The following is a 26,488-nucleotide window of genomic DNA, read 5'->3' as shown; positions in this document are numbered from 1 at the left end:
AATGGGGCCCTTTTCTCACACAGCTCACATGCTGGCTTTGCCAAATGTTCCAAGTGAGTCAAAGGTCCTGTAGTGCTAGGCAGGGCTGTCACACCAATGGTTACAATTCCTCAGAAAGGAAGACAGAAGAAAGATGGGAAAAATTATTGCTTTTCACCCCATTTTATAGATGGAGACTGAAGTGTGGGAAAATGAAGACCCAGCTGCCAACAGGACTTTCAGCATTTCCTAAAGGCCTCCAAGCCAGGGACCTGACTACCTCTTGGTGTCTCATGGGCACTTCAGGGGAGTTATTCACCATCCCAAGTTCTCTGTCGTCCTCCAGCACCACCTTGGTGAAAGAGAGACATGAACAGCTGAGCTCCTGGGCTAAACCTACAGTTTGGGAAAGAAAATGAGGCCACAGTGACTTGTATAAGTGAGGCCTGAAGACCAGGCAGGTTTTGAACAAGATGCCTCATTCCACCCGGTTCCTCAATAGTTCCTCAAAGCACTTTCTGCTGTTAATTAGCACGTCCTTCCTGGCATATGCCTACATGATGCTATTTTTAATTTCATAATTGTTTCATGTTTCAGACTACGGATCCCTTACTCACTTTACCTACGTATGTTGCTACTCTCTGATCTTATACACAGAAAATCAAGCTCAAAAGATCGAGCAATAATAATACTTATTGGTTGCACACCATTTCACACCCATGGATCTCCAAAGGGTCTACAACCCAAGATGATAGTTGTCTTTAGCAAGGTCACTAGCATGGCTGAAGCCTGAATTTCTGATTCCCAGGCTGTGTCTATGTGCCTTTCTCTTTCTCTTCCTCTTTTTTTTTTTTTTTTTTTTAATGACTAGTGAAAACTTCCCACTGTCTGTTCTCCCAGAGGACAAAAAGGGCCATCGTCCATTCTGATGGCAGCTAATTCTCTACAGATCTGAGCATCTTTAAAAATGCCATGAAATGCAGATCACTTGCTGGGGCATGTGATATTTGATCTTAAATCAGGGCCAAGCAAAAATCTTTGCTTTGATGGATAGTATTAAATTTTTTTTTGTGTACTCTCTTCTCTTTTTCGAGATGCCCCAAAGCCATTTGGTAGATTTAGACTCTGAAAGGGAAGAGGATGAGAACTAAGGACTCTCAGAGGAGTCCGAGATGACAGACGTCACAGAATCATCCATCTTTTCCCCCAGGGTGATGGATTTTTCCACCTGTGTTCATGCAACCTGGTTGTGCACGTGGTTGAAAGTCTGAACTTCTTGTCCGATTTAGCAGTAAAAATCACTAATTGTGAATGGATGGATGCAGCATAAACCCCTACCCCATATTTCAGGTTAGAAACTTGTTGGTAAAGGATTAATATCCTACAAAAATGTATAAATGCCATGGGAATGTTTGGCTTGCTCCAGAGCTGAGTGAAGGACCTCTCAGGTTAAACAAAACCAGCTGCTCCTACTGAGCGAAATATCTTTTGCTGGTGCTAATGTAGGCATGGATCTTCTCTGCATGCAGCCCAGAGGGATACTAGCGATACTCCCTTGCCGCTGAATTACCTGGGTCTGTTTTTATTTCTTTAATAGTTTCAGTGTGGCTGCTGCAGCCCCAACTCCCATCCCTGGGGTTCCGTGTGGTCACTGCCCGCTGTCACACCAGCCCTGGGCAGATCAGCTTCTCCTCCCCGCTTTGAATGGCACCAGCCTTCACTGACTTCCCTCTCGTGGAAAAAATGGAGGGTTTAAGGTATTTTTCAGGTGGCATGGCTCCTGCCTTCCCAGCACCATGCTCAGAGGACACTAGGGCTGGTGAGAGGTTTAAAAGTCATTTCAGATTCCTGGCAAGGAGGAGAGGAGCCCTTGTACCCTACTGCCAGATCACTCTAATTCAAGCACATTCACACAACCTTTGTCAGCAAATTTATCTCTAATTTATTTTTTCTTTAACTGCTACCTCTTATCAACTGGAGTGATGGATAATCAATCTACATTCTAGAAATGTTAGGATAAAGCATGCAATCCTGGTTAAACTCTGTTTTATCTTAAAAGCTTAAAAACATTTAACAGAGGGAAACCAGGAGTGTCTGTCAAAATATATTGTGATAAACATCCTAATGAGATCAATGCAGTTGTTTCTCCCCGTGATAAGGACATGCCTACTCTATCAAAGAAAGGTCATGGAGAGTGTTACACTAAAATGCACAGAGGTTAATATGAAGTCAGTTGCTTTAGTTCACCTGAAGTTTTCAAGGTAAAATAGAAAAAAATTCCCTTTCTTCAAGACATTATTAAAGGTTTAACTTATTTGGGTGTTCCTACCTCCCCTAGCTCGCTGTAAAACTTTGGAGGGAGTTCTTTTCTCCCCAACCAAACTGATTTCTCTGTCCCTGTCCCTAGTATAGTTACCCATGGAGACCTTACCCCAGTCGATCCCTTTTACACAGCCACCAATTACCAACAATTCCTGAAGCATCCCTTCCAAACGGTCGCAAGTAACGCTGATTTATGTCAGAGCGGCCGTTTTCCTGCCCTGAGAGCTGTGTAGGTGCTCTTGCACACCCACCAGACTGCTTGCTCTGCTTGTCCCTGTGCAGCTATTCTGTACGGCTCAGCAACGGAGACAGGGTCCAGGGCAAGTGCGCCCCGAGGGCAACGCATTCAAGGTAAAACTGCCCCTCGGCTGGCTGGAACAGGGACACGGCAACGGCCATGTGGTCTGTTCCCTCAGCAAAAATAAAAAGTATAAAAGTGGCCATGAGAAGCTCTCCAGGAATCCTCTGGGCACCTGCTGCAATAAAGAGCAATTCAGTTATTTCCAGCTATGCGGCAATGATGAGCTTCATCTCACCAGCTAGTCAAGCAAACTTGTTTTATAGTCACTGGGCAGAGTCAGGCGAATCCAAAGGATGATCCACCCCATCCTAAGGTACAGGTAAAAAACAGTTGCCCTCTGCAGTTGCCTGTCTCTCTCCATTTACAGCAGAGGCACAAGATTACTCAATACTTGATCCTAGCTTCTATCAGGCTAAAAAGTTAGGAGATAATAACCCACCTTCAGTGAAAGATGCAAACACAAAACTCGCTGACCTGTCTGGTCATTCCTGGCCCACATTGTCCCTTTCACAGGCATGTCCTACAGCTTAACAAACATACAGACCTTGAGCCCCCTCCCGGGGAAATCAAGGATTGCTAGTGTGATCTTTCAGTGCAGATGTGTATCTAGAACATCCAAAAGGCAACGAGAACCATCGGTACCTCTTTCTGATGAGTCTGGGCTTGTGCGAGAGCCCACACCTTTACTGTTTTGAGAAGAGACAAGAACCGGAGAAAAGTGTTTCAGGACACTTATATACTCTAGGGTTAATAACAGAGAATAAAAGAAGTGTACCTAGCACAGAACTATTCCTTCCAAGTAAATCAAATCATGGAGGAATTCATAAGGGCAACAGCAAAGTGTGATTGCTAATAGAGAACTCTTCTCTGTGGAGGAACTTCTGGAGCTGGGCGTGCTGCATTTCTGAGTGGTTCTCCACACTTTGCTCCTTCAGTATCACCCTGTCAGGTTTTCATCTGTCGAGAGAGGGAAATGCCAGACGGAAGGCGGTAAAAGCCAGAGAGAAAGCAGAAAAAGCTGTCCCTCCACCTACTGCCTCCCCTGCACATCCCCAGGAATGAAAATATAAGATAAGCCCTCTCCATCCCAGACCAGCTCCATTCCACACCAAACCTTCCCTCCTAGACTGTACTTCACTTTCCCATTCTTATCAAACCTCCTGTATTCTTTGTCCTATCTTCAAGCTCTTCATCGTTCAACTGAACTCCTTCACTCCCAAGGTCAGACTCCTGTTCAGTGCCTCTCAGATCCCACTCTGGTTCTTCTGGCAAAAGAGGGGTGGATTTACTGCCCAGTTCACTTCCAGCCCAGCTTTGGCCATGGTTGTCCTAAACTGAAAATGTTCACCCAGGGACACAGTGTTGTCCTTGAAACTACTAATTAATACCCATGTTGGCTGTGATTACACACCTCCCCTGCGTGGGGAAGGCTACAGCTGGAAGATGGAGGTTTACAGACAGCACAAAGAGGACCACAAGCACTGGGAGGTAAGTTTGGGGCACAGCTGGCCTATCTGCCTTTCCCTTCTCTCTCCTTCTTCTCCCTTTCTCCTCCCCTTCTTCTCCCCTTCTCCCCTTCTTCTCTCCCCTTCTCTTCTCTCCCATTAGGAGCAGGATCACAGACTCAGCAGTGAAATAGCTTTGGCACTGACAGTTCAGGCAGGTGAATTGGAGGCTGCAACCCAGCCCCACGAGATGGATCCAGGGGTGAAGGACGCAGGATGGCTTTGATTGTCCAGTGGCCTGGGGACCGATGTGATGGAAGGAAAGGAAGCCCTGCAGTGGGTGGCTCGGCAAAACTTGCTGTTGGTGACATCAGTTCACCTTCCACAAGGAGATTTGCGTCAACAGGACCTCTCAAGTTGTAGGTAAGCTTGGGTGTGTAAATCTACCAGGTCAGATCTTAAAATACTGCTGTCCTCTTGTTTCCAGCAGGCACAGAGCCACAGCTCCCTCCCCACTTTATGTTGTCCTATCTGCCCTATCCAGGATCAGAAGCCCTTGAGGCAGTCACCTTGGGCTCAGTCCTCTGCTTTGTCCCTGCCAGTGGAGCTTCTCTGGTATCACAGAGCAAAAAGTCAGACTGCACCTAGCCCCTAAACCTCCCAGGATGAAGGACGATGGTAAAAATCATCACCACAAACCATCCTTGCCATCCCATCATCCATGTCCACCCATGAACAGGTTCTTGTCCGAGATATGGCTATGAACAAACTAAGTAAGCGGGAAGCATGTTTTGTGGGGGGATTTATGTAGCAAGAAAGTGGCCAATGATGCAAAAGAAGTGGAGTTTGTTGTGACTGTAGAATAAAAAGCAGGGCTATGGAGCGGGGTGCCCTAAAGAGACTGGAGGTGTGAAAAAGGGAGGCAGGAAGGAGAAAACACAGGGTGAGGCGCAGTTCTCATTGCACACAGACCACCCAGAAAGAGGGCAGGAGAAGGCAGGTGGGAGCACAGCTGCTTCGACATCCTCGGGCAAACAGCAGAGCTGTGTCTCCCGTGCCGTGTGCCGCTGCAGCAGCGACAGCAGATGGGCACAGCGCTGCACTGCAGACCCCGCTTCAGCTTTCACCGCCTTCAAGGATTTCCACCCCAAAAAGTCACCCTTTAGGCTGGGTAGCACATGTGTTATCTCTTCCTGATGGTGTCTATTTGCGCCAGGGCATCTGGTTTGCAAGCTCTGCATGGCCGTACTGCGCTGACCTAGACCTGGGTGTAGGCACCCATCCAGCATGAGAGGATTCAAACCCCATCCCCAGCGCTGGGGTCTCCCCAACGATCTGTAATAGGTCAACACAGAAACGGTGGGAAGTGGTGGAAGAAGGTTGCATGGACAACTCCATCTCTGTCTCTGGTCTGGAAAGAGGCAGGGACTTGGTTCACAGGTCAGTGGCTCCTCACCGTGCACAGGACCATGTCCTGATTACTGGAGATTTTTGAATGGGACCTTGTTCCCCCACCTGTGCTGTTTGCAGGCCAGCTCCAGATCACCGGGGGGTTGATTCACGTAACCAGAAGCTTCACATTGAGGTGTGGGAATTTCCTCAGAAACTATTTTTCTACCCCAGGACCTCCATGCTTCACATCACCAAGCAGGACAACATTCATATTTTTCATATATTCAAATCCTGCTTTATGACAGACTTTTGCAAGGAGGTGTCACATAGACACATGGAAATCTAAGTTCCTGCATTGCGTGGCGCAGTCGTGGCCCTCCACCTATGCAAACTGGGACAATATCTAGGCCTCTGCCAGGTGTTAAGCCGTGAATCATAGAATGGTTTGGGTTGGAAGTGACATTGGAGATCATCCAGTTTCAACCCCCTGCCATGGGCAGGGACACCTCCCACTAGACCAGGTTGCTCAAAGCCTCATCCAGCCTGGTAATTCCAGGGATGGGCCATCCACAACTTCCCTGGGCAACCTGTTCCAGTGTCTCACCACCCTCACAGTGAAGAATTTCTTCTTACTATCTAATTTAAATGTACCCTCTTTCAGTTTAAAACCATTTCCCCTCATCCTATCATTACACTGCCTGATAAAGGGCCCCTCCCCATCTTTCCTGTAGGCCCCCTTTAGGTACTGGAAGACCACAGTAAGGTCCCTTGGAGGATTTTCTTCACCAGGCTGAACAAACCCCAACTCTCTCAGCCTGTCTTCATAGAAAAGGTGCTCCAGCCCTCTGAGTTTTTCGCCCTAATGCAGGTAGTGTTCATCCCAAAGGATTTTATTTGTGCCAAGAAGAAACGTACAGACCACTAAGGAGACAGCAGTGCCTCAAGAAACATGTGCAAAACACCAACATTTGGATACATATAGTTAAACACTCACACTCACATACACAGGCTTGTGCATGAAGAGCAAATTTACCATCTCTCATATTTCACAAACTCTAGGAATGTATAGCATGAATACTTTATATTAATGAATAATCCATATTAATTCTGATTTCATCCACAGCTCAAAGTCAATGTTAAAAATGTTCAAAGGAAAGGAAGAAAATTACAAAAAGAGTAAGAAGACAAGAAATGCTTTTTCAATGCATGCTGGTGGTCCATCTAGCCCAATTTCCAGTTTATGCGCATTTCTAAAGCAAGACACGCCAAGATAGAGTCTTCCATAACATGTCTGGAAGACGTGTTTGTGAGTCTCATAGTTATTGTGGATTTTCCAGCTCTTCAACAAACAAAAAAGTGAAATGAGCTGCTGGGAAGGGGGAGAAAGAATGTAACTGTCCAATTTCTAACAAAGTTCCTTCTCCCAAATGCAGGAATTGGCAACAAAAATGAAATTGTCAACAAAGAGTAAACAAGATTAATGAATTAAAGCTTTCTTGTGCCCCAGTGAAATCCAAGAGAGTTTTGCTATCTTAAGCTGGTCATTGCTTTCTCCAAATGGGACTAAACAGGACAATATTCCACCAGAATGCTTTCTGTCTCTTGTGAAGGTCTAATCTTAAAGCTTTCTTGAAGTCCATGGAGTTATAGGCTAAACAAGAGCCTAATTCCTAAGGTAAAAAAAAAAAAAAAAAAGAGAGCAGAAAGCACTAAAAATCAATAAAAACCCCTTTTCTGTCTTCTTTCCTTATCAACAAAACCAGAAAGGCACAAAACTGTTTGCAAAACTTCACCACGCATTTCATATGCCCAAGCTGAAGGGTTTGGGGGGGAAAGAATGGGATACAATAATTATCCCTAAAAGGAGATCCTAAGAAGGGGTCACACCTTTTCACTGACAGGTTTGTAGGCCCTCTTTGTTTTGTGTGCATCCCACTGTGTACCTCTTCTAATTGTTTTCCCTACACCGCTTGAAGTCCAATACGCACAAGAAATAGGAAGAAAACCTGTCAGGAAGCAAAAGGAATTGGATTTGCCTGGTTTTATTACTCCATCTAAAGGAAATGTTAAAAAATAAAGAGCAGAGAATAAAAAGCGAGAAGTAAAGCAGATCCACAGGAATTATTTAAGCTCTTACAATCTGAAGTTTCAATAATGACACAGAAAAGGGTGCTTTTTTCTTTTTAAATTATGCTTTACGGTGGCAAACATCTCTTTAATTTTCTCTTGTCTCTGCTCTTCCTGGTTTCTCTGGGGACCAGCAGCCAAAGTACTGAAAAGCTGCGATAATTTTTTATCAAAGGCAAGAAGAAAAGAAATAACTGAGAATCACAGCGAGCCAAGCGTGATGTGGCAAGATTTCGGGGGTAGCGTGGTTTTGAGGTTAACTTCCAGCTAAGCAGTTTGGAGTCTTAACTAAGCCCAGCCGTCCAACGCAAGGAGCTGCTGTGCTTTTACCCAAATCCTGTACAGGAGCTTCCACTCTCACGGTGCTCACTAAGATATAATAAGGTACTGCACAAAGCAGTTAAGGACACTTAGCACTTCCAGCTGGAAATTCCTCCTTTTTAAGTGATAGCTAATCAGTTTTCCTTCTTTTTTTTTTTTTTTTTTTTTTTTAATCTCAAATTTGGCATTGTGAAGCAATTTCTCTACCCTGAAGCATCCCCCACCTCCCCCCCGCCACCGCTTCCCTCCAGCACACACTGGTTTTTAATGAGTTTGGCCATTTGTTAGCTGCAGAGAGCCAAAAAAATATCTAGTTTCAGGTGATTTTCCTTTCTTTTTTTTTCATAATGTTGGACCAGAATCTGGAAAGGTGGAGTGGGAATGAGGCATTTAAGTAGGCCTGTATTTATGCATTAAAATATAACTGAAGCTGGTGTTCTGGATCTGCGCATGAGACAGCTGACTCCCACCCAAGGTACTTTTGAATTCAGTACATTCAAAGAAATTTTTCACCCCCGTATATGAACATCAGCAGGTAGTTTTTGTATGTGTAAATTCTGTCTCAAGATCACCTGGTGACGTGTGCCTTTTGTGAAAAAAACTTATGTTCCTGGTAGTCCATAGAGATGCTGTCATGCATGATTCTCTAACATGTTTTCTTTAATTCTTATTCCAGACAAAAAAGTAAAGCTCAGGCCATCGTCTCTACTTTGGGCTTCTCATTGCCTCCCATCACCAGTGAGCTCTCCCACTGGAAGTCTGCTGACATTATGAAGGCGAGTTTTGCTTTATTTTCTTCAGCCACGCTCTGTGGGAGAGGGTGTCTCGCGCAGTCTCAGACAGCACAGGGCACATTTGCAATGATAAACAAGTGTTAAACAACGGTGTGCAACAACTTGAAGATTTTACATCGGCTCAAAACCTTCATCTGGAGATTGCAGGAGTTGCTAACAACTGCCACGGATCGAGCTCCACGCACTAGGAGCAATTCATCTTGATGCAGCCTTTGTCCTATGGAGGCCTGGGAGGACCCACAGGAGGTAGAGTAGATGCTGAGGTCTCAGTTCAGACCATAATCACTGATCACCAGTGAGGTTCTGGCATGGCCCAGGACCCCGCAGTGCAAGGACAAGCTGCCTGTGCTCCAAAGATCTTCCCATCTGATGCTGGAGTTGCCTTAGTCGCTGTATTTCACAGTATGAGCTGGTGATGCTGCCAAGGGAGAGGTCCCTTCCCTCTCCTTCCTGAGCCCGCACCTCCTCCCTGCCAAGCTCGGGAGCAGCAGTTCATGTGGCATGTGGTGAACTGGATTGGAGAACTAATCCAGGTTTATGCAAACTCAATGGGAAGGAAAAAAGAAAAGGAAAAAATAATTTAATTCCGTCCTTACTGCCAGCTGGCTCAGGGTTTCTTTAATTCCTGTGCTCAAACCCCGTAGTCCGGTGGTGGTGTCAGCTCTGCAACACCTGAATAGCTTCATCCTCAAGGTGGCTGTATTTCACGGCTGAGTATTTGTCCTTTCGTGCGCGTACACGGTAGCTATTAACTTCAAGCAGAGTTTCTGAGCTGGATGTGACTCTTCAGCCAGAACAGGACTCAAAACATGGGAAGTCAGAGTTCAGACTCTGAAGGTGCTGGGTCAGGCTGCCCAACCAAACCTGCCAGGTGAGAAAAGCCAGGACTGCCAGGCTCTGCTCAAGGAGACGAGAAAAACGGGACACCTCCATGGGGCAGTTTTGATCTTAAACAGGCTGAATCTCATTCTTAGGGTTTTTAGTCCTCCTAAAGCCTGCAATATCCCAAACTTTAAGTACCTTCATTAAATGCTTAAAGTTAGGTTACATGTGTTCCTAGATTTATGTGTTAACGTAGTGCTATTGTTGGGAATAAGTTCAAGATAACAAGTAAAATGAATATTTATTTACTGTGTATAAACACTTCTGAAGAAAAGTAGTATATTCATTGTAAATAATAATATCAACAATTACCACCTTTTCAATTTATCTGAGACATTTCCCTGAAGACATCAAAACTTTTTTCCCCAAATAGACATTTTACAGTTACTTTAAGGTAATACATGTTTGTGGTTTGTTTTTTTAAAAAAAGACTTTTCAAAGTCCCCTGGAGCGCAAAAAGGTTTTTTAATTTATATTAGTATAACCTATTTGGAAAGGTTTTGGTTCTGGCAGAACAGGAAGGACTGGACTTTTAATTTTAAAACAAAAGTGCTGCAGATGGCGGGACCTTGTGGTATGTAGCCACCTTTGGATTTCAAACAAATAAATATCTGGGGGAAAATTCTGATAAAGTAAGCAAAAGCGTAATCAGATGGTAAAATACTTCCAGATGATAGAACTCCAGCATTTGTCTTCTGATTCCTCTGCAAGATCTCAGTCTCCCTGCTGCAATAAACTGCCCATATCTGGCAATCTATTTTGCAGGAGGATGGCATTTAATTCTGGTTCTTTCAGTGGAAGCTAATTCCTTATTCAGATTAATGTATTTTAGGTCTTTTGCAACTGTCTAATAATAATTTCCAAAAAGAGTTTTTCAAAACCCTGTCAGAGATTCGGTGTGAGACAAAGCTGCAATGGGCTCGAGGAGAAGTCTTGGTTTTCCCCATGAAATTGTTCTGGAAAGTTTTTTCTCATGTCAGTGCAAATGCAGATTATGCCCTAGATCATTCAGAAACACTTCACCTGACATAAGTCTTTGCTATAAAGATGTTAAAATTTAGCATATTCCCATGCTTATGAAAATTTCATGGATTTTTTTTTTTTTTGTGATGCAAAATGAAAATATGGTGGGATTCAGCTCACCTAATTTTAACCAGGTAAAAGGTAAATGCATAATCTGAACGTTCTTTCTCTGGTCCATGATGTCTCTCAAGGGTGAATTCATTCCTGCCTAAAGTCGTTGTTTAGAAAAGTGAAATGCGTTGCTTCTGGAGGTTCACCCTTCTCTCCTCTGATTGCACGCTGGGCTAAGTTTAGATTAGATGCCAAATAAAAAAGGGCTCAAATTAGAAGAAATATATCCCATCTTTGGGATGGGTTTTCCCATCGTGACTCTCTGTATGAGCATCGACAAAGTGCTACATCGTGGACCCTCAGTGGCAGGACAGGGTCACAGCCTGACTCCGCAGACGAGACCAGGTACCATCCCCTGCCTCATGTTGGGGACAGTTGTCAAGAAGAGGAGAAGAAACAGCCTGACTCCACAATCCATTTCATGAACATCACCAACCTGTTCCTAGAGACTTGGACTGCAATCACGCTCAAGCTGGACAAAAAACAGTAGAAATGATCCAGCAGAATATTTTTTAACTCTCCTGCTCAACTGCATTTTAAGGCTGTCTGCTGCAAGAATTTTCCTCTGGCTCAATCAGAATGTAATTAATGAATGACAAAATTCAACAGGGACAAAATGGAGTCAATTTGGGACGTTAGGGGTATGAGGCTATTCAAATTTGAAATGCTGGGGAACAAGCAGATGATGCACAATGTGGCAAAACAACTTCAAGGTTAGACCATTCAAAATCCACACAGTCAGCACAAAACTCCAGAAGAAGACTGATTTCATTCTAGAAAGATAACAAAAGGACCAAGGCAAAGCAACAATCTATCAAGGCTTCACTGATTATTTAACACATCATCTACAGCCTCCAAAGCACCTTTCAAACTCAACATATGGAGCTGTCTTTGTCCTGCAGAACTTGATCTGCAAGATGGTGAAGGATGAAGGACAACACCGCATAGTGAAATGTCCATACTTGCAAAGCAGTGTCAGAGTCAGAAGTAAAACCAAGTGCCTTTTCCGTAGCGGTTGCAAAATCCCAACTTCAACACCAACTTTGTCTTTGACCTTGGTCCTATCATTTTAGCACTGGATCTTCAGTTTGACGTTTGGAAAACTCAGCTCACAGGAATCTGTTTCAAGGGAGGAGCCTCGATTGCCCTTTAGGGACCAGAATGCAACCAAAACTCTTCAGAAAACAGTTTCATTTTCTATGTGGGTTTCTAACTGCTCCGGTTCTGTCTGTGTAAATTCTCTGACTCAGCTGCTGCTGACATCTCCTCCTTGTTTCATATTATCTGTGAATTTCATTCCTGTGCAATTCAATTCCACTTCCCGATAATTAATAGAGATGTTAGATGAGACCAGACCTAACGCAAATTCTCCAGATACCCTGCAAGATACCTTCCATAAACTTGTTACATTATCATTTATCATGATCCTTCGTTTACCATCTTTCAGGCAGTTTCCAACCCACATGACTGATTTCCCATCCAAGCCAATCTGAATTAATTTTTCTATTAGGATTTCCTCATAATCCAGGGAATGGGCTAGACTGACCTTATAAACCTTTAACGCCTTTAACCTCTTGATGTTACACGGAAGAGGCATGATATTGCTCATAAAAGTTCAACAGCTCTTTGAATTTCTCCAGCTGCACCACAGCACTCCTTTATGACAGGAAAATCAATGTAAGGGAAAGGAAGATCTGAGTTGCAGCAGAATATGGATTCTTGAATAGGTGGTCCTGCACCAAAATTACCATCCGACACCCCAAACTGGTCCTTCACAAAGCACCATCTGAACTGTCCCTTCTCTCCACTGTATCCTCAGTGAAGAGGCAGTAGGAAAGACCCAGTTCAAACTGGTCCTATCATTTCAGGATGCACTTGACATTTTTGAGTTTCATTCCGGGCTATTCTCCATCCTGGTTACCTTTTATTTAGCTACTGTAAAGGAAGTGAAAAAATGTCCTATTCTGCTTTTATTTTTCCTTGTCATTTTTGCTATATCAAAGAGTAATTGGGTTTTTCACCAAAAAAAAAGTATCAGAATCATTCCTAAAGGAGTGTTGTTCAGATCTGTTACGTAGTGACAAATGACCTGCTTTAACTTTCCTTTTGAGGTGAATATTCTGATTAAAAGACCACCGAACCATATGCGACTACAGTATTTGGTGTTTATATAACACATTTTTTTTTCCCTTCAAGGATGTTCTGCTCTTTCCCCCACTTCCAAAATCTTTTAGTAGAGGCAAGAGGGTGGCAAAAGTTGAAAGGATACAAGCTTTTTTCTTTTAGGAGAAAAAACCACCCTCTTTTATTTAAAATTAAATTCTTCTCAAAAGTGAAACATCATTAAATATTTTATGAGAGCAGGGGAGCTCTTGAGCTTGTCAAGCTTGTGAAATTTATTTTTGGGTATACACCTAAAGCCTAATACTTGTGCTAATCTTAAAGCCTGGGGAAAGAAAGGACTGGAGAGACATTTGTAAATATTCAGAAATGTTCATGTTTCCTTGCTGATGTCTCAACTTTCTATGCAATTTACGACGATAAATCTGCTGTGCATCAACTGGGTGACCACCAGTGTTTTTTATGCGCAGATAGAAAATCCGTTATGGACAGGAAAATTAATGTTAGATGACAAAGAAACAGCAGTGGTAGAGCATTTATTACCACACTTTCCGGCCACTCCTGAAGAGAAGTGCGTTTGTCAGCTGGATCCAAAAGTCTATGTGGTGCAATCTCTGTTGGAGAATGTTTTATACTTATCTGTGAATAAAACCTCCCTCAGTAGGACAGGAGTCAAGAACTTCAGCAAACTGAAGTGTGGATTTTAAGGAGAAAAATGCACATGAACATTTCCACATTGCGTCTGTTCAGCACTGAGTTTGTTAATATATTTAGTTGACAAATCAAAATCTGCTCTAAGAAACCATCCTGGAAAACGTTTAGGAAAAGGGTGATTTATATTTAAGTCACAGGCCTCATCAAACAAGGGACTGTGTTGCATAATGAAGTACCGCTAACGGCATCTTTCTTCTTAACGAACTGCAAATTGTTTTACAAACTAAACCTGCTCCCAAAACTGGAAGTGAAGATCCCTTGGCCCATTAATATAGTGCCTCGTTCTCCTGTGAAAAATGGCATTAAAAAAGCCAAGGCACCCTGTCTGGGGACACATTCATGTCCACGGGGACTGGGCTGTGTCCGCAGCCACACGGGGATGCTGCCAGGCAGAGCTGGTGGGGAGACTTCGTTTCCCTGTGATTTTCAAAAGGGAGCGACCTCTCCTCCCCCAAAGTTCGGACATGGGAAAACGTTTCCTTTTAAAGTAACTTCTATTTTTAATCCTTTATTTTCTAATCTACAGTACAATGTGAAGCAAAATGTTTTGGAAATAATTTTGAAAGAATTCTTTGAAGGAACCATTTCCACTCGAAAAAATAGAAGCATTTTGTTGGGGATACGTCAAAATGAAACTATGGGAACCTGCCCTTCTTTTTTCTTCCTCCAAGACAAAATTAAGGACAAGACATAGCTTCACCGACACTTCTGATTTCAAGACTACTGTAACTTCTGATAGAGGAAGATTCAGCTGAAACCCGCCCTACGTGTAGCCCAGGTAATGCGTGACTTAGCACAGGTGTATGAGTGATTTAGCACAGAGGCGGCAAAACGCTCCATATCCACTTCTCAATCATAGCACCCTTGGCGAAGCTGTTGACACACGTGCAAAAATCCACCGTGCACATGGTAAGAATAACACCTCCCCACCAGACTGACAACACTTGTGTAAGGCTGGTGGAAACAATCATGCAAGGTGTAAGAAAAGCGAGACCCTGCCTTACACAAGGGCAACTTCTCTGTCTTGCTTAGGTACCTCGCTTGGGCTCTAGCTTTAGGTGCCCACAGAACTGGTCCTAGGGGTGATGTTTATATTATATATATAATATATATAAAATATAAATAAATATACATATATTAGATATATACTATAAATATATGTATATGTATTGCAAGAAGATACACAGGAGGTGTTTAGGCTTCCCTGTGGAGGTATTTACTGGCACATCCCAGGTCTCCCACCAACGGCACAAGGAAATTAGTTGTGGCAGACTGGCCCATTAGGAGCCTGACCTTTAATCCCAAATTGCGTACCCTAAGTAGGTGGGCTGCATGTCACTTAAAGTCTCTGCGATGTGTCATTGCCTTCAAAACCATAGGAGAGGTCGGCAAGACTGCCCTTTGCCTTCTCATACGCCCTCAGAGCAGACAAGCAGGCGTTAGGGCTTGTGCAATTGGTGTTTTTGAGGAAGAATTACTCTGGGAGACACCGAAACATTTGCCATTGTACATATTGAGGAAACGTTATACTCCTGTGGTGCCAACTTTTTCCATCTTCGTTATAGATCATTGCCAGACCAAAAATCTTTCTGCAATATTAGCCAGGCAGTGGCATGCCGTTCTCACAACCTGTGATCCCCCCAGCAGCTCCCTGTGGTGCCAGTTTGCTAGCAAGACTGGACTGGGGGAGGGCACTTTTGGTGCCAGAATGCAGAACTAGGGAGGAAAGCTGGTCTGTCCGGCTCACGGCTGTGGAAGGACTGTCTGATGTCTTGCAGAGCCGCTGCTGGGCATGCAGAACTGGCATGGGGCAGGAATTAACCCAACAACGTGGGAGATGGGTTAAGGAGAAAAAAAAAAAAAAAAACCTGCAGAAAAATCTCTTTGCCCTACCAGAGCTGCCCACCAACAAAGTATTCCCAGTTTGCCCTTGAGCCACTTCCACTGTAATTCTTTTTAGCTGGAAAACCTCCTGCTGCCACCCACCGGATCGCACTTATTAGTGTCGTCAAGGATCTCCAAGCACTTCACCCAATGCTCCTGCTCCCAAACGGCCTAAACAGTGTAAAAATGAAGCTAATTCACACCCAGTGAATCCAGGGCTAGGACAATGGCGTGTGCCACTGCATGCGATCGTCTCTGCAATGCTCAGGAGCTCTCACACTGCTCTCTCCCTTTCCAGGATCCTTCACAGCCCAGGAACTTCCTTTATTCTCTATTTTTCACATGGTCACCTTGCACCTTGGGAGGTAGGACAACAGAGAACAGGACTAATACAGTGAGCAACAGAGGTATAAAAGACTTTATATCTTGCCCTTTCTGCCTCCCGTGGTCTTCCCCTCTCTTTTCCATCTCACGCAGGACCTGCTTTCCCACGTTGTTGAAGACTTTGTTCCATCTGTGTTTAAAGCTGCTTTTCAGCTCAAGTCCCAGCCACGCAGAGCATGTCTCACCGTTTGCACCAGGAGTGTGTAATGGATGTGGGGTCTGCACAGATTAAAGGCTTTCTGTGGAAATGCCAGATCATAATTTTAATAACTCAATTCACTCCTCTTGGAAAACCAGTCAGCAGGTTTTTTCACTACGGCTTTTGTAATAATAATAACCGTGCAGAGCTCTGCATAGGGCTCTTTTATCTCTTAATGGCTGAAAAAGTTTAATACAGGTTTTGTTCTTAGATTACTATTTTCAAAATGTCTAGCGCAACCTTACCTACACCGTTGTTTACCAAGACAGGTATGTAATACGTTTACCCACATACATATAAAGGACATTAAATAATGTAAGAACTTTTTTTGACATATTTATTAATATAATTTTCTCCTTACAAAGTTCGTCCCTCTTCTACCCTAGGACATATATTTAATCCATTAAGGTTAGTTTAAGGACCTCCTCTCCGTTAAAACCTCTTTCTCTGGCTGGGAAGATGACACACCTTCTTCACTAAAGCTCTTCAATTGTATTCTCTCGTCTTGTTAGCATGGCAACATCTGAATTTGGTTTAATTCTTGTTGCAGATAGCAAGAATACTCATCGGTTGTAAATTCAGAGGGAGACGTTCAGAGCCCTCCAACGGCTCACACAGCCAGTACAGTAAGGGGCTCGAATGACATTTTGGAAAGACATAGGGATGGCTGAGATTAGAAGATGTTACATCAGTGTAGAAACACTGCCAAGAGTTAACTGAATATTTAGTAAAGGAAATAATTTTTTTTTCCTGTACACAGAGGAGTAGCTATTGTAGGAAGATGGCAAAGTGCGACTGGATTTTCTACCTTTGGCAAGTGGTTGACATCCATCCCAGATCCGCAGCGATGAGCAGTCATTACTAACTGAAGGGGCTTGCAATTGCATCTTCGTTTTCCCTCTACCCAAACAATCTTCCAATTGCTTCTTTGTTATTATTCACATCACGGCAAGGTCTCCAGAAGGCCTGGCACTGCATAAAAGGCCATGTCTCCCAGCAAGTGCTGACAAAACCGAAGAGTGGAATAGCTGTGAGGGAAAAGCATGAAGCAGCTGACCAAGGTCATCTGAAAGGTCAGTGGAGAATATTTACTTGGCAGCCTTTGACATGGCCACAGCTCTCAGCTGCTTGATGGGAAGGAATTAGCCACACACCCAAAGAACCTAGTGTCTACAGCGCTAGTGGGGTGAAGATGAAATTTACCCCAGAGACTGATAAAGTTAAGTTCATATCTGAAGAACAGCAACACAAAAAGAGCACCCTAAACCCCATCCTTGCATCTTTTTTCTGTCTTTCTGCTGTTTATGTTGGGACAGCTTGTCCTGGTACAGGTTAACCTGGTTTCCTGTCCCCGGTGCAGTCAGGCCTCACAGTTTGTCCTTCTTTTGGGCAAGAGGGTTGTCTTAACACCTGGTCTAGCAGACCTAAGAAAGAGACTGTTCCTTATGTACTAAGCAGAGGAAGGAGTGGAGAATTTTCCTAAAAATGCGAGGAAACGCTTAATTTCTTGCCCACGCGGGGCAGGCAGGCTGTCTGATCAATGTCCTCAAGAGCTGATGGCTTCACGGACATCTCCCAGTAAGGGCACAGCTAACCCAATGCAGACACCAGCTCCGCCAGCCCCTCCAGGCGAGGTGGGTGAGGAACCCTTCCTAGTCCTGCTGGACAGTACGGAAACACAGCTGGAAGAACAAGACAGTCTTTTTTTTTCTTTTTTTTTTTTCCCAAATAGGTTTTCCCAACCTGTGAGGCAGAAGAGGCTACTTGCCTTCAAACATTATCAGCTTGCCTTCACGCTGCTGAGCAGCTACTCCAAGCTCAGCCTGCCCAATCCTCTCTTGATCCGAGAGGCTGAGATGAAAGCTATCTGCAGCCTCCAGCCTTCCTCTTCTGATACTCTCCCTGCTCATGTTTTTTTATTTAGCTTCGACTTAGCAAATCTTGCCAGCGACAGAGCACTTCACAGGATGCTGAGCCACAGGCTTTGGATTGGGACAGGTGGTATCATAAACGGGTACAGAGCCACACAGCCTCCGAGGAAGCATCTGGTCCTTGGAGTGAGAGTAATCTTATACTTGAACCAACTTTGCTGAAGGAATAAACAGTCTGTGGATATTATCGATACTCAGGTGCCTACTCTGCTGTAAGCGGGCTCTGGTTGTATATCCTTCTCGTCCCACGGAGGTGGTCACTGCCTCGGGGTCATGGAAGGAGGAATTAGACTTAGAACAGTGGAAAAGACTCCATGAATGCAACCGGAGCAAGGCTTATTTAAAAGTACAGCTGTCAGCGTAAGAAAAAATTGAGAATCTGGCCAGTAGCAAGTCTGCAGTTACAGGTTTCAAGACGCTGACTGAATGCAAGTAACTTTTCTTGTTATAAGCAATAAAGGATTCAACATCCAGCTGATGCGCTTATCACAAATGAGGTAATAGAGATGTCTGCTTTATTGGCTGCTCTTTAGCCTAGTGTTCATAAATGACTGATACTTAATTAATTGAAGGCAGTATTACAAAAACCAATCTGCTTACAAAGGCTCCTTTTAACCAGCAGTTGTCATATTCATTCTGATCTCAGAGAGATAACTTCTAAGTTATTATGTTTTCTCAGACAAACTAGCAAATAAACATGAAAAGAAACAGTAAAGCTGAAATACCTGAAAAAATGCATTCATGATTTTTTTTTTTTTTTTTAGTCCAGACTGTGTTCAGAAATCACTCTCATTCTTGGTAGTGATTTTTTTTTCTGCCCTGAGGGCAGGGGCACACCATATCCAAGCAGATACACGCACTGTTATCCCCAGAATGGAGCAGATGTGACAACCAGAAATGGACCCTTTCCCATGCTAACTCCCAAGCCATGCCCCGGCACCATCCCGGAAGTCTTAATTGACAAAAACGATGCCAGGTTTTGTTAAAACTTGCGACTTAACACTTTGATACCTGAGGGTCAGTGCTCAGTGTAGACTTGCCCGGTCTATGTGGTTAGGGCACAATCCAGACACCAAGCGCAGGAACATTGTTTTTTTTGTCCTGTGCTGGGGAAAGCATGAGCAACCCTGCTCCAAGACGTATCTCAAAAGTCTTCATCAAGACTTCGTACATCCAGCTTTGTTTTCCTGCTCCGCCACGGTCTATCTGCATGACCTTGGGCAAGTCACTCTTCTGGCTGGGCTGCAGACTGCAGCGTAGCGTAGAAATAGCTGTGAACGGGTGAGAGACTGTCCCCAAAGCAACGGGAGCTGGCATTTCTTACAGCCTAGTTCACCTGGCCTTTCAGAAGGGTAAACAAACGTACAATGACCCCTGTGTTGCCAGAGTGGATTTTAAACCCATCTCAGGCATTTGAAACCACACTGCAGGCTGCACTCTGGATGTAAGTGCCATCTCCGCTCCTCCTCTGGCGAGCGGAGAGACCAAGACTTCCCGACTTACAGAGGGGCAGTGAAGATAAGGGTATTCAAGTCTACAAGCTCTTCCAAAACTACCGCAAGTAATGATTAAACAATCATTACCCTTCACAGCCAGATTTTCTTAGGAAAAGCCAAGCAGTTCCTTCAGATTTTGCAGCCCAATAGCAGCTGTTTCAAAACCGGCGCAGTTTGCTGAAACCTGCTCATACGGCTCCCATGAAGTTCCCATGAAAGGCCTGGCAAGGGCTCACCCCCCTCCCACCTTCAACCAGCCTCACCTGAGAGAATCGAGCCCATTTGGACTCCAGCAGGGGACAAGAAGAGGGACAAAGCGAGAGCAGCTCACAAGACTTGAGGGAAAGAAAAAACTACAAGGTGTTTTTGCAGCTCCCAGATGGAGCGGGAGAGCGGCTGAAACAGCTCAACATCGTCATTGTGGTTCCCAAATCAGTTGAGGTTGACACTTGACCCACGTCAGCTGCAGACTAAACACATCTGGGACACCTTTGTGGTTTGCAAACCCACTGCGTTGTTCTTAGAAGAACTTTATCCAGTCTGAGGCCATTATTAAAAGAACAAGACAGAGAAAAACCTACCAGCATTAATGAAGCAACCTGTCCTTTGAGAAAGTGAGGCACCTCGAAGATCCTGGTGGGTCTTTACCGTGCAGGAAAGTCTAGCAGAGAAAACTCCCAAGGACACGGACCGGTAAGTGTGATGAACACTGGTCCGCATTGAACAAAGTGGGGCAGGGCAGGGGGGGTTGGAACGAGATGATCTTTAAGGTCCCTTCCAACCCGAACCATTCTGTGATTCTGTGAAGGGCAGCCAGATTTCACCCTCTTGTTCACATTCCCATGAGGTCCAGCCACAACTGCTCCTTCATGTCACAACTTAAGTAAAAAGAAGTAAAAGACCTCATAGCTACAGCCACAGGGGTTGTTCCCTTTGCTGAACATCCAGAGCCTGATCTACCCTAGTGGGTGCAGCATCCGAGGCATTTCTGGCTAAACACATCTAGACACCCCAAAACAAGCGACCCAGGCGTGGGTTTCTACAGTCTTTGCTCAGAGGTGCAGAGAGGGGGAGGTAAATAGCCTGGGACCCTAGATCAAATCATTATTTTGGCCATGACTTGAAGGAGAGCAAGAGAAGCTTGCCCACAACTTCCCAACCCTGAAGCTTGGTAGATGGGATAACAGGGATGACAGAGAGGGGGCACACCTAGTGAATTAATCTATACAAAGAAGTAATTTATTCCCAGCAACTGGAGCCAAAGAGACCAGAGGAGGTGAGTCTCTGGGGACACACCATAGCTGAAGGCCAGTCCAGGTTCAGGGCTGACTGTAGTCCCACAACAGAGTCCTCACGGTACCAGAAAAACTGTGGCAAAGTGTGTTTCTCTTTCCCAGTAACATCAGGGACTCTCCCTATCCGCAGAAATGGATTGTAAACGTTAGCTTTTCTCTAAAGTGCAGTCACAGATTTTGGCATCTTTACCTCCCTTCACTGAGAAGTGGGTGGAAAGCTGCCTGCTCCGTCCAACTTTAAACCCAGGTATTTAAGGGCATTTACTCCTTCATCCGGAAGATGTTGCACAACAGCAACAGATACACAACATCCCCCCAAGGGATTGGAGGTGCCGGGCTGGTATTCGGCAGTGCTCAGAGTCAGACATCTATGCTTTGGGTTATCTACCGGTCATTTATTCCGATAAATCTCTAATCCAGACTAGGTTATTTTTTTCCTTTGCTTTTACCTTTAAAAAAGGAGGAGCTGTAGGCATTGTCCTGGTAAAAATACATATTGGAAGTGACCCCATCCCAGTTTTGCCAAGCTCAGTTAAGGTTTCTCTACACAAGAAAATTAATCTGGATTAAGAGAGTAAAATGACGGTTTCTGTGTAAAGCTGGTTTATAATGATGTTAGTCTGGATTATCAGTGTTCTCCACTGAACTAGCTTAATCTTGACTATAAAAATAAGGAAGATGGAAAGAAAGCACTTTAATTCTGCAACAGCAGGATTGTCTTGGCAACGAACTAAAAGATAAAATTTGTTCAGGGATATTTAATGCAGAATAACTCGTGTTTCTGAGCACCCCTTGCACTCAGGACTTTCCAGCAGCAGCAAGGACACCTTTTCGTTTCCACACACTCAACTCAAAACAGCCACAACTCTGTACAACGCTATGACTGTAACATCTAGAGCAACGGGACCAAACCCCAGCGGTCCCATCCGGCCCTTTTACTGAAACAAAAAGACCAATAAAATCAATCTACGTCTCTGCTTCATTTTTTGGGGCAGGGACCGGCTTTACTTTTTCTCTGGTAAATGAGCAGTAAGAATTAAATGATAACTTCAAGATCTGGCCGGTACTTGCAAGAGCACTACCTCCCCCACGCCTGAGGATCTATTTGAAAAAAAGGGGACAGGTAACCCCAAAGAGCCTCTCTGGTTTGCAAGAAGGACCATATCCTCTTCCTTACGGCCTGAGCCGCGAGTAACTTCTGTGCTAAGGAGTTTGCTACACTCCATGAAATAAATCCTGCCTCTGGTGCAATGCCTGGGGGAGCATGCAGATATACTGTAATTCGCAGAAACTTCTTTCAGCAGCCACCTGCAAACTTTGCGCCTTATTTGCTCAGAGCGGGTTAGTCCTGGTGAACTGGATGAACTCTCCAGATGAGAGGGAAAGCAGACAGGTACTTGGGTGCCAGGGAAATATTCCTGAGATCTTTTATGCCAAATTGTTTATCCTTTGAATTGGAAGGACTGAAACTTCTTTCACCTTTTACCTTGTTTCGCCTTTGCTGGAAGCCTCTAGCTGATGGGATCCGTCCCAAAACTCCAGTGGCAGAGTTAATTATTTTCACACCGAGAGAAAAAAATTCCACCTCCCTTCCCCTTCTTTGCATGCAGGTAAAGAAAAAAAAAAGCCAGGACACCTGAAATCGCTTCTGGCCCAAACCTCCTGCTGCTCCTACAGCACTCGCAGAGGCAGGGAGATACAGGAGCCCACAGTGCATTTGAGGAAAGCCTTTTCTGGCCATATTAAAGACAAATTATCCCACCACGGCAGCGGGGCTGGAAAAGGTGATGGTGAAACCCCAGCTCTCACCCCCCCCACCTCCCACCCCCGACCTCCTGTCCCTTTTCCCCGATGAATTAACCCTTCAAGGCATTGCAAGGTCTCCCGGTCCCGAGGTTGTTCTCCGCTCCCTGCTTCTCCTGGTGCGTTAGCGTCCAGTCCCCCCACCCTCCCTCCTCGTACAGAACAATAGCAAGGCACCGCTTTCAGCTGCTTCCCGAGGAAAGCCCAGATCACACACATTTAGCTATAGAGAGATAAGATATGATCATATTTCTCTTTGCTGTTTAGGACAAGAAATGAAGTGCTGCCTCTTTAATTGGCAAAAGCATGCAGTAAGAGCATACCTTTAATTTAGTGTTGGGATAGCTCACTTGCACCCTGGCTGTTGTCTTATTGGAGAGGGCAGCCTGCCTCAGATCCTCTAGCACTGAAATAATATCATCCAGCACGCATTTCTTATCCTGATTTCTCAACACACACAGATGGGAAAAAGTATAATTATAGCCTTTGTAGTTCACCTTCATTTCCAGCACGGCTCGGTGGATCTGCAGGATCACATCAGCCTGATGCAAAATATTGCCTCCGGGTTTGGAGAGGAGAATCACCCTGCCATACCTCCCCGGGGTGTGCAAGTCCGAATACAGCTGGCTTTTGGATTGATCGAGGGAGAAAAGGCTGCTGGCTAAGCTCCTCTCGATCTTGGCCAGGCTGTGGCTGGGGGCTACCAGGCTCTCCAGGTCAGTGTCAGGCTGGAAGCGGTTGAGCAGGCTGAAGCCGAAGATGATGGTCAGGACTGCGGGCACAGTGAGGAAAAACACCGGATGCCTGCTCACGAATAAGCCCAGCTTGTAGAAAAACGACTGGAGCCCTCTGTGTATCACCTGCCGCAGCATCCTCCACCAGATCCAGCCTGCAGATGCTCCTGGCCGTCTTAGAAAGCACATGTGACATGTGTAGCTCCTTACCCCTTCCTGTCAGTTTCCCTTTCTCTCTCCCTCTCTCTCTACTACTCCTTTAAAAGACTGCAGCAAGTTGCAGCAAGACAGCCAAATATTGATCAATGGGGTGTGTGTGTGCGTGTGTGTGTGTGTGTGTGTGTCGGGGGTGGAAGGGACTGAGCAAAGGAGGGAGGAGGAGGGCGGGGGGGGGGGGGTCGTTTCTTCTATTTTTTTTTTCCTCTTTTTCTCTTTTTTTTTTTTTTTTTCCTTCCCTCTCTCCTCCCTCCCCACCCCAGCCAACTAGCATCTCCCCCCTCCCTTCCTTCGCCCGGGTGCCCCCCTTTTCTCCGGCGAGGCTCGGGCGTTGCACCGGGAGCGCTGCCGGCTCTGCAGTGCCCGCTCCGCGCCCGCCGCCGCTCCGCGCAGCCCCGCGCAGCCCCGCGGGCGGGCACCGCTTCTCCGGGGCGGTGCAGCGAGCGCCGGCAGCGGAACCCCCCCGCACCCCTCCCTCCCCTCCTCTCTCTCAGCGCTGCAAAGCACCGCTGCTCGCTTCGCTCCCTCCATCCCCTCCGCACGCACACGCGGAATTTGCCGGGGCGGGAGGATGATGCTGCATTTTAACGTCCCCCCGACCCCACCGTGTCCCTCCATCACCGCCCCCCCCGCCCCCACACACGCTCCCACCCTGGTCTCCCCCGCTGCCGGAGGAGGGAGGGCTTTGCCCGGAGACTTTGCGAAGCTCTTTCCCCCACCAGCAGCATCAGCCGCCGGGCTCCGCTCTCCGCCCCCCCCCCGCCCCGGTCCCACGGTGCTGCATCCCCCCCTCCCCGTCCCCGGCCGCACCCTGCCCTGCCCCGGCCGCGCTGTGGCTCTTGAGGGGACACACACACACACACACACACGCACACACACACTACTCCAGGCCAAATCCCCAGCCCAAATTGCCACCTCGCCCCTTTCCCCCATTTGCAGCCCGAGGTCGCCCAGGCGGAGCTGCCCTGAGCTCCTACGAGGTGGGGACAGTGATTCGGGAAGGGTGTGGGGGTAAGGAGAGGAAAGGAGGGGTGAGATGCTCCCTTCTGCCCCACAGCATGCCACCTCTCCCCCTCGGCCAGCAGCCGGGACCCAAAAGAGGTAGGACAAGGCTACTGACACCTTCCAGCTGGAAAAAAAAAAAAAAAAAAAAGAGGTTTTTCCAAGCAAAGACACCAGCAGACCATTACATAAGAGGAGAAAAATTCTGCAGCTCCCGGACCAAAGGAGAGCGGCAGAGAAATGCATCTGTTTGCAGCAGGAGAGATGCCCACCGAGTCTCCAGGCAGCAAGGTCTGCTCCTCCAGGAGCTTCTGCCAGGACTCCTTGGGACAGCAGATCCGGCCCTAGCAGACCTGACAGCCCCTTGCAGGCAAGGCAGGAGAAAAGACAGGCTTTCTACTCGACTCAGAAGTTCAAGTCACAGAAAAGTAATTAAAACCAAAACCCCCCAAATGCAGATCTCTGCTCAGTGCCTCCCCTTCTGCCAAATTCCTGCTGTATTTTAGCTAGTTTTGTCAAGCAGAAATTGATTTATTTTGGGATGGTACCAAGAAGGTTGTGCAGAGCCTGAGAGAGCAAGGTTCTTCCATAATAAACCCTTGCTGAAACAGAAGGAGGGAGAGTGGAAACCGGGGAGCTCGCGACTGTCAGTTAGCAGACTCTGCCCAACGTGGCTATGCTCATCTTGAAGTAATTATCAGTGTTTTGGAGAAAAACAGCACATTCAGCGATCCCTTTCGTGCTGACACCTCTCCACTCACACTTCTGTGGGGATGAACAGGACATACAAAGAAGCCCATCTTTGAGGGCTTTGGAGGGCTTGTGTTATCTCACAGAGAATGATTCAGATTGGGAGCCCGAGGTCCTGCAGAAGTGCAGAAACATGAACTTCTTCCAAGCGATACAACAGAGAGGCTGGAAGCATTGCATTGGAAACCTACCTGACTGAAGTCAGTGGCTAAGATTCACAATTGCCTTGGTAAAACCAGCTTAATTTTTAGATACTTGACTGGGTGCTGCGAGCACATCATGTCTTTCAAATTCAAGCTGTTTTTATTCAGTGGCCTAGATACTGCTGATCTGGAGGCACTTGCAAATGTGGGATGGAGTTCTTACAGGCAACACGAAGGAAAGGTCGAGGGTGGGTAATTCTGTAGAACAGACCCTACCAGCTTCCTATCTGCTCATCCTAAAACATTGCTCATGATGGAAATCTGCCTCAACAACAAATCCAGGAAATGCTAAGCTCCATTGGTACAAATTACAGCTCTTTGTCTATTTTATGATGCACTTACGCTGACGGTTGAGTGCTCCCAGTGAATAAAGTCTAAATGCAAAGGCTTTATTGAGCCTTTGTACTTACACACACAAGCGAGACCTTGAGTAGGAAGTCAGAACCTGGTTCCTTATTTCTACACAAGCAGGCTTATAATAGCCTTTGGGTCCTTGGTGGCTTGCCTTTGTGGCTTTATATTGTGTTGGTGTCTGGTCTGGTAGAGAGAAAGCTGCAATCACTTCTCCTGGTTGCCATGGCCTTGCCCAGTAAGCCCATCACAGAGCTGATCACTGCTCAGGAGGTTGGCCAGATCTTCCTGTTGACCACAGGAAGAGTTCAGGAACACAGCACAAGCAGTCTGGACCACCCTCGGAGGAGAAGGTCCCTCTAGTGCCTAAATAAGATATGGCAAAGGATCTTTTTTTTTGTCAGCAGCTTCTTTAGGTCTTGGACAACTTGTGTCTGCCAGGATGCTGCAGTGGAGTGTTCAGACACGGCGCTGCTGAAGCACAGACCGTGTGGAGGGAGGGCACAGGAATACGTGCGGTGAAAGGTGTGACCGAGCACACGCTGGTTCCTTCCTGAGCAGGAAGATAAAGCAATATTGCCAAAGGGCACTGTCAGTTGGTCTTTCCTGTCCCTTGGAATACGCAATAACAAAATCTGGGATTAGTGCCCCCATAGGTATCACAGATGATAAAGCGACCGGTGCATTATGTTGGTCATCTCAAATGGC

The 26,488-nt window shown here is 45.8% G+C and overlaps 1 protein-coding gene across 2 annotated transcripts in view; it reads right to left on the bottom strand.

The window, feature by feature from the left end:
• PTCHD4 (patched domain containing 4) overlaps positions 1–23,596 on the bottom strand; it is a 100,354-nt gene extending 76,758 nt beyond the window's left edge. Inside the window, exon 1 of one of the 2 annotated variants that reach the window (XM_063330600.1) lies at positions 22,848–23,596. In XM_063330600.1, coding sequence (XP_063186670.1) covers positions 22,848–23,447 — 600 coding nt within the window. In that variant the 5' untranslated portion in view covers positions 23,448–23,596. The remainder of the gene's footprint in view (positions 1–22,847) is intronic. The other variant, XM_063330601.1, reaches the window with a different exon arrangement.
• Between the last annotated feature and the right edge of the window lie 2,892 nt (positions 23,597–26,488).

This window comes from Chroicocephalus ridibundus, chromosome 3 (genome assembly GCF_963924245.1).
Source record: "Chroicocephalus ridibundus chromosome 3, bChrRid1.1, whole genome shotgun sequence".
NCBI lineage: Eukaryota > Metazoa > Chordata > Aves > Charadriiformes > Laridae > Chroicocephalus > Chroicocephalus ridibundus.
The sequence above is the reverse complement of the archived record's forward strand: the minus strand, read 5'-3'. Positions and strand labels throughout refer to the sequence as shown.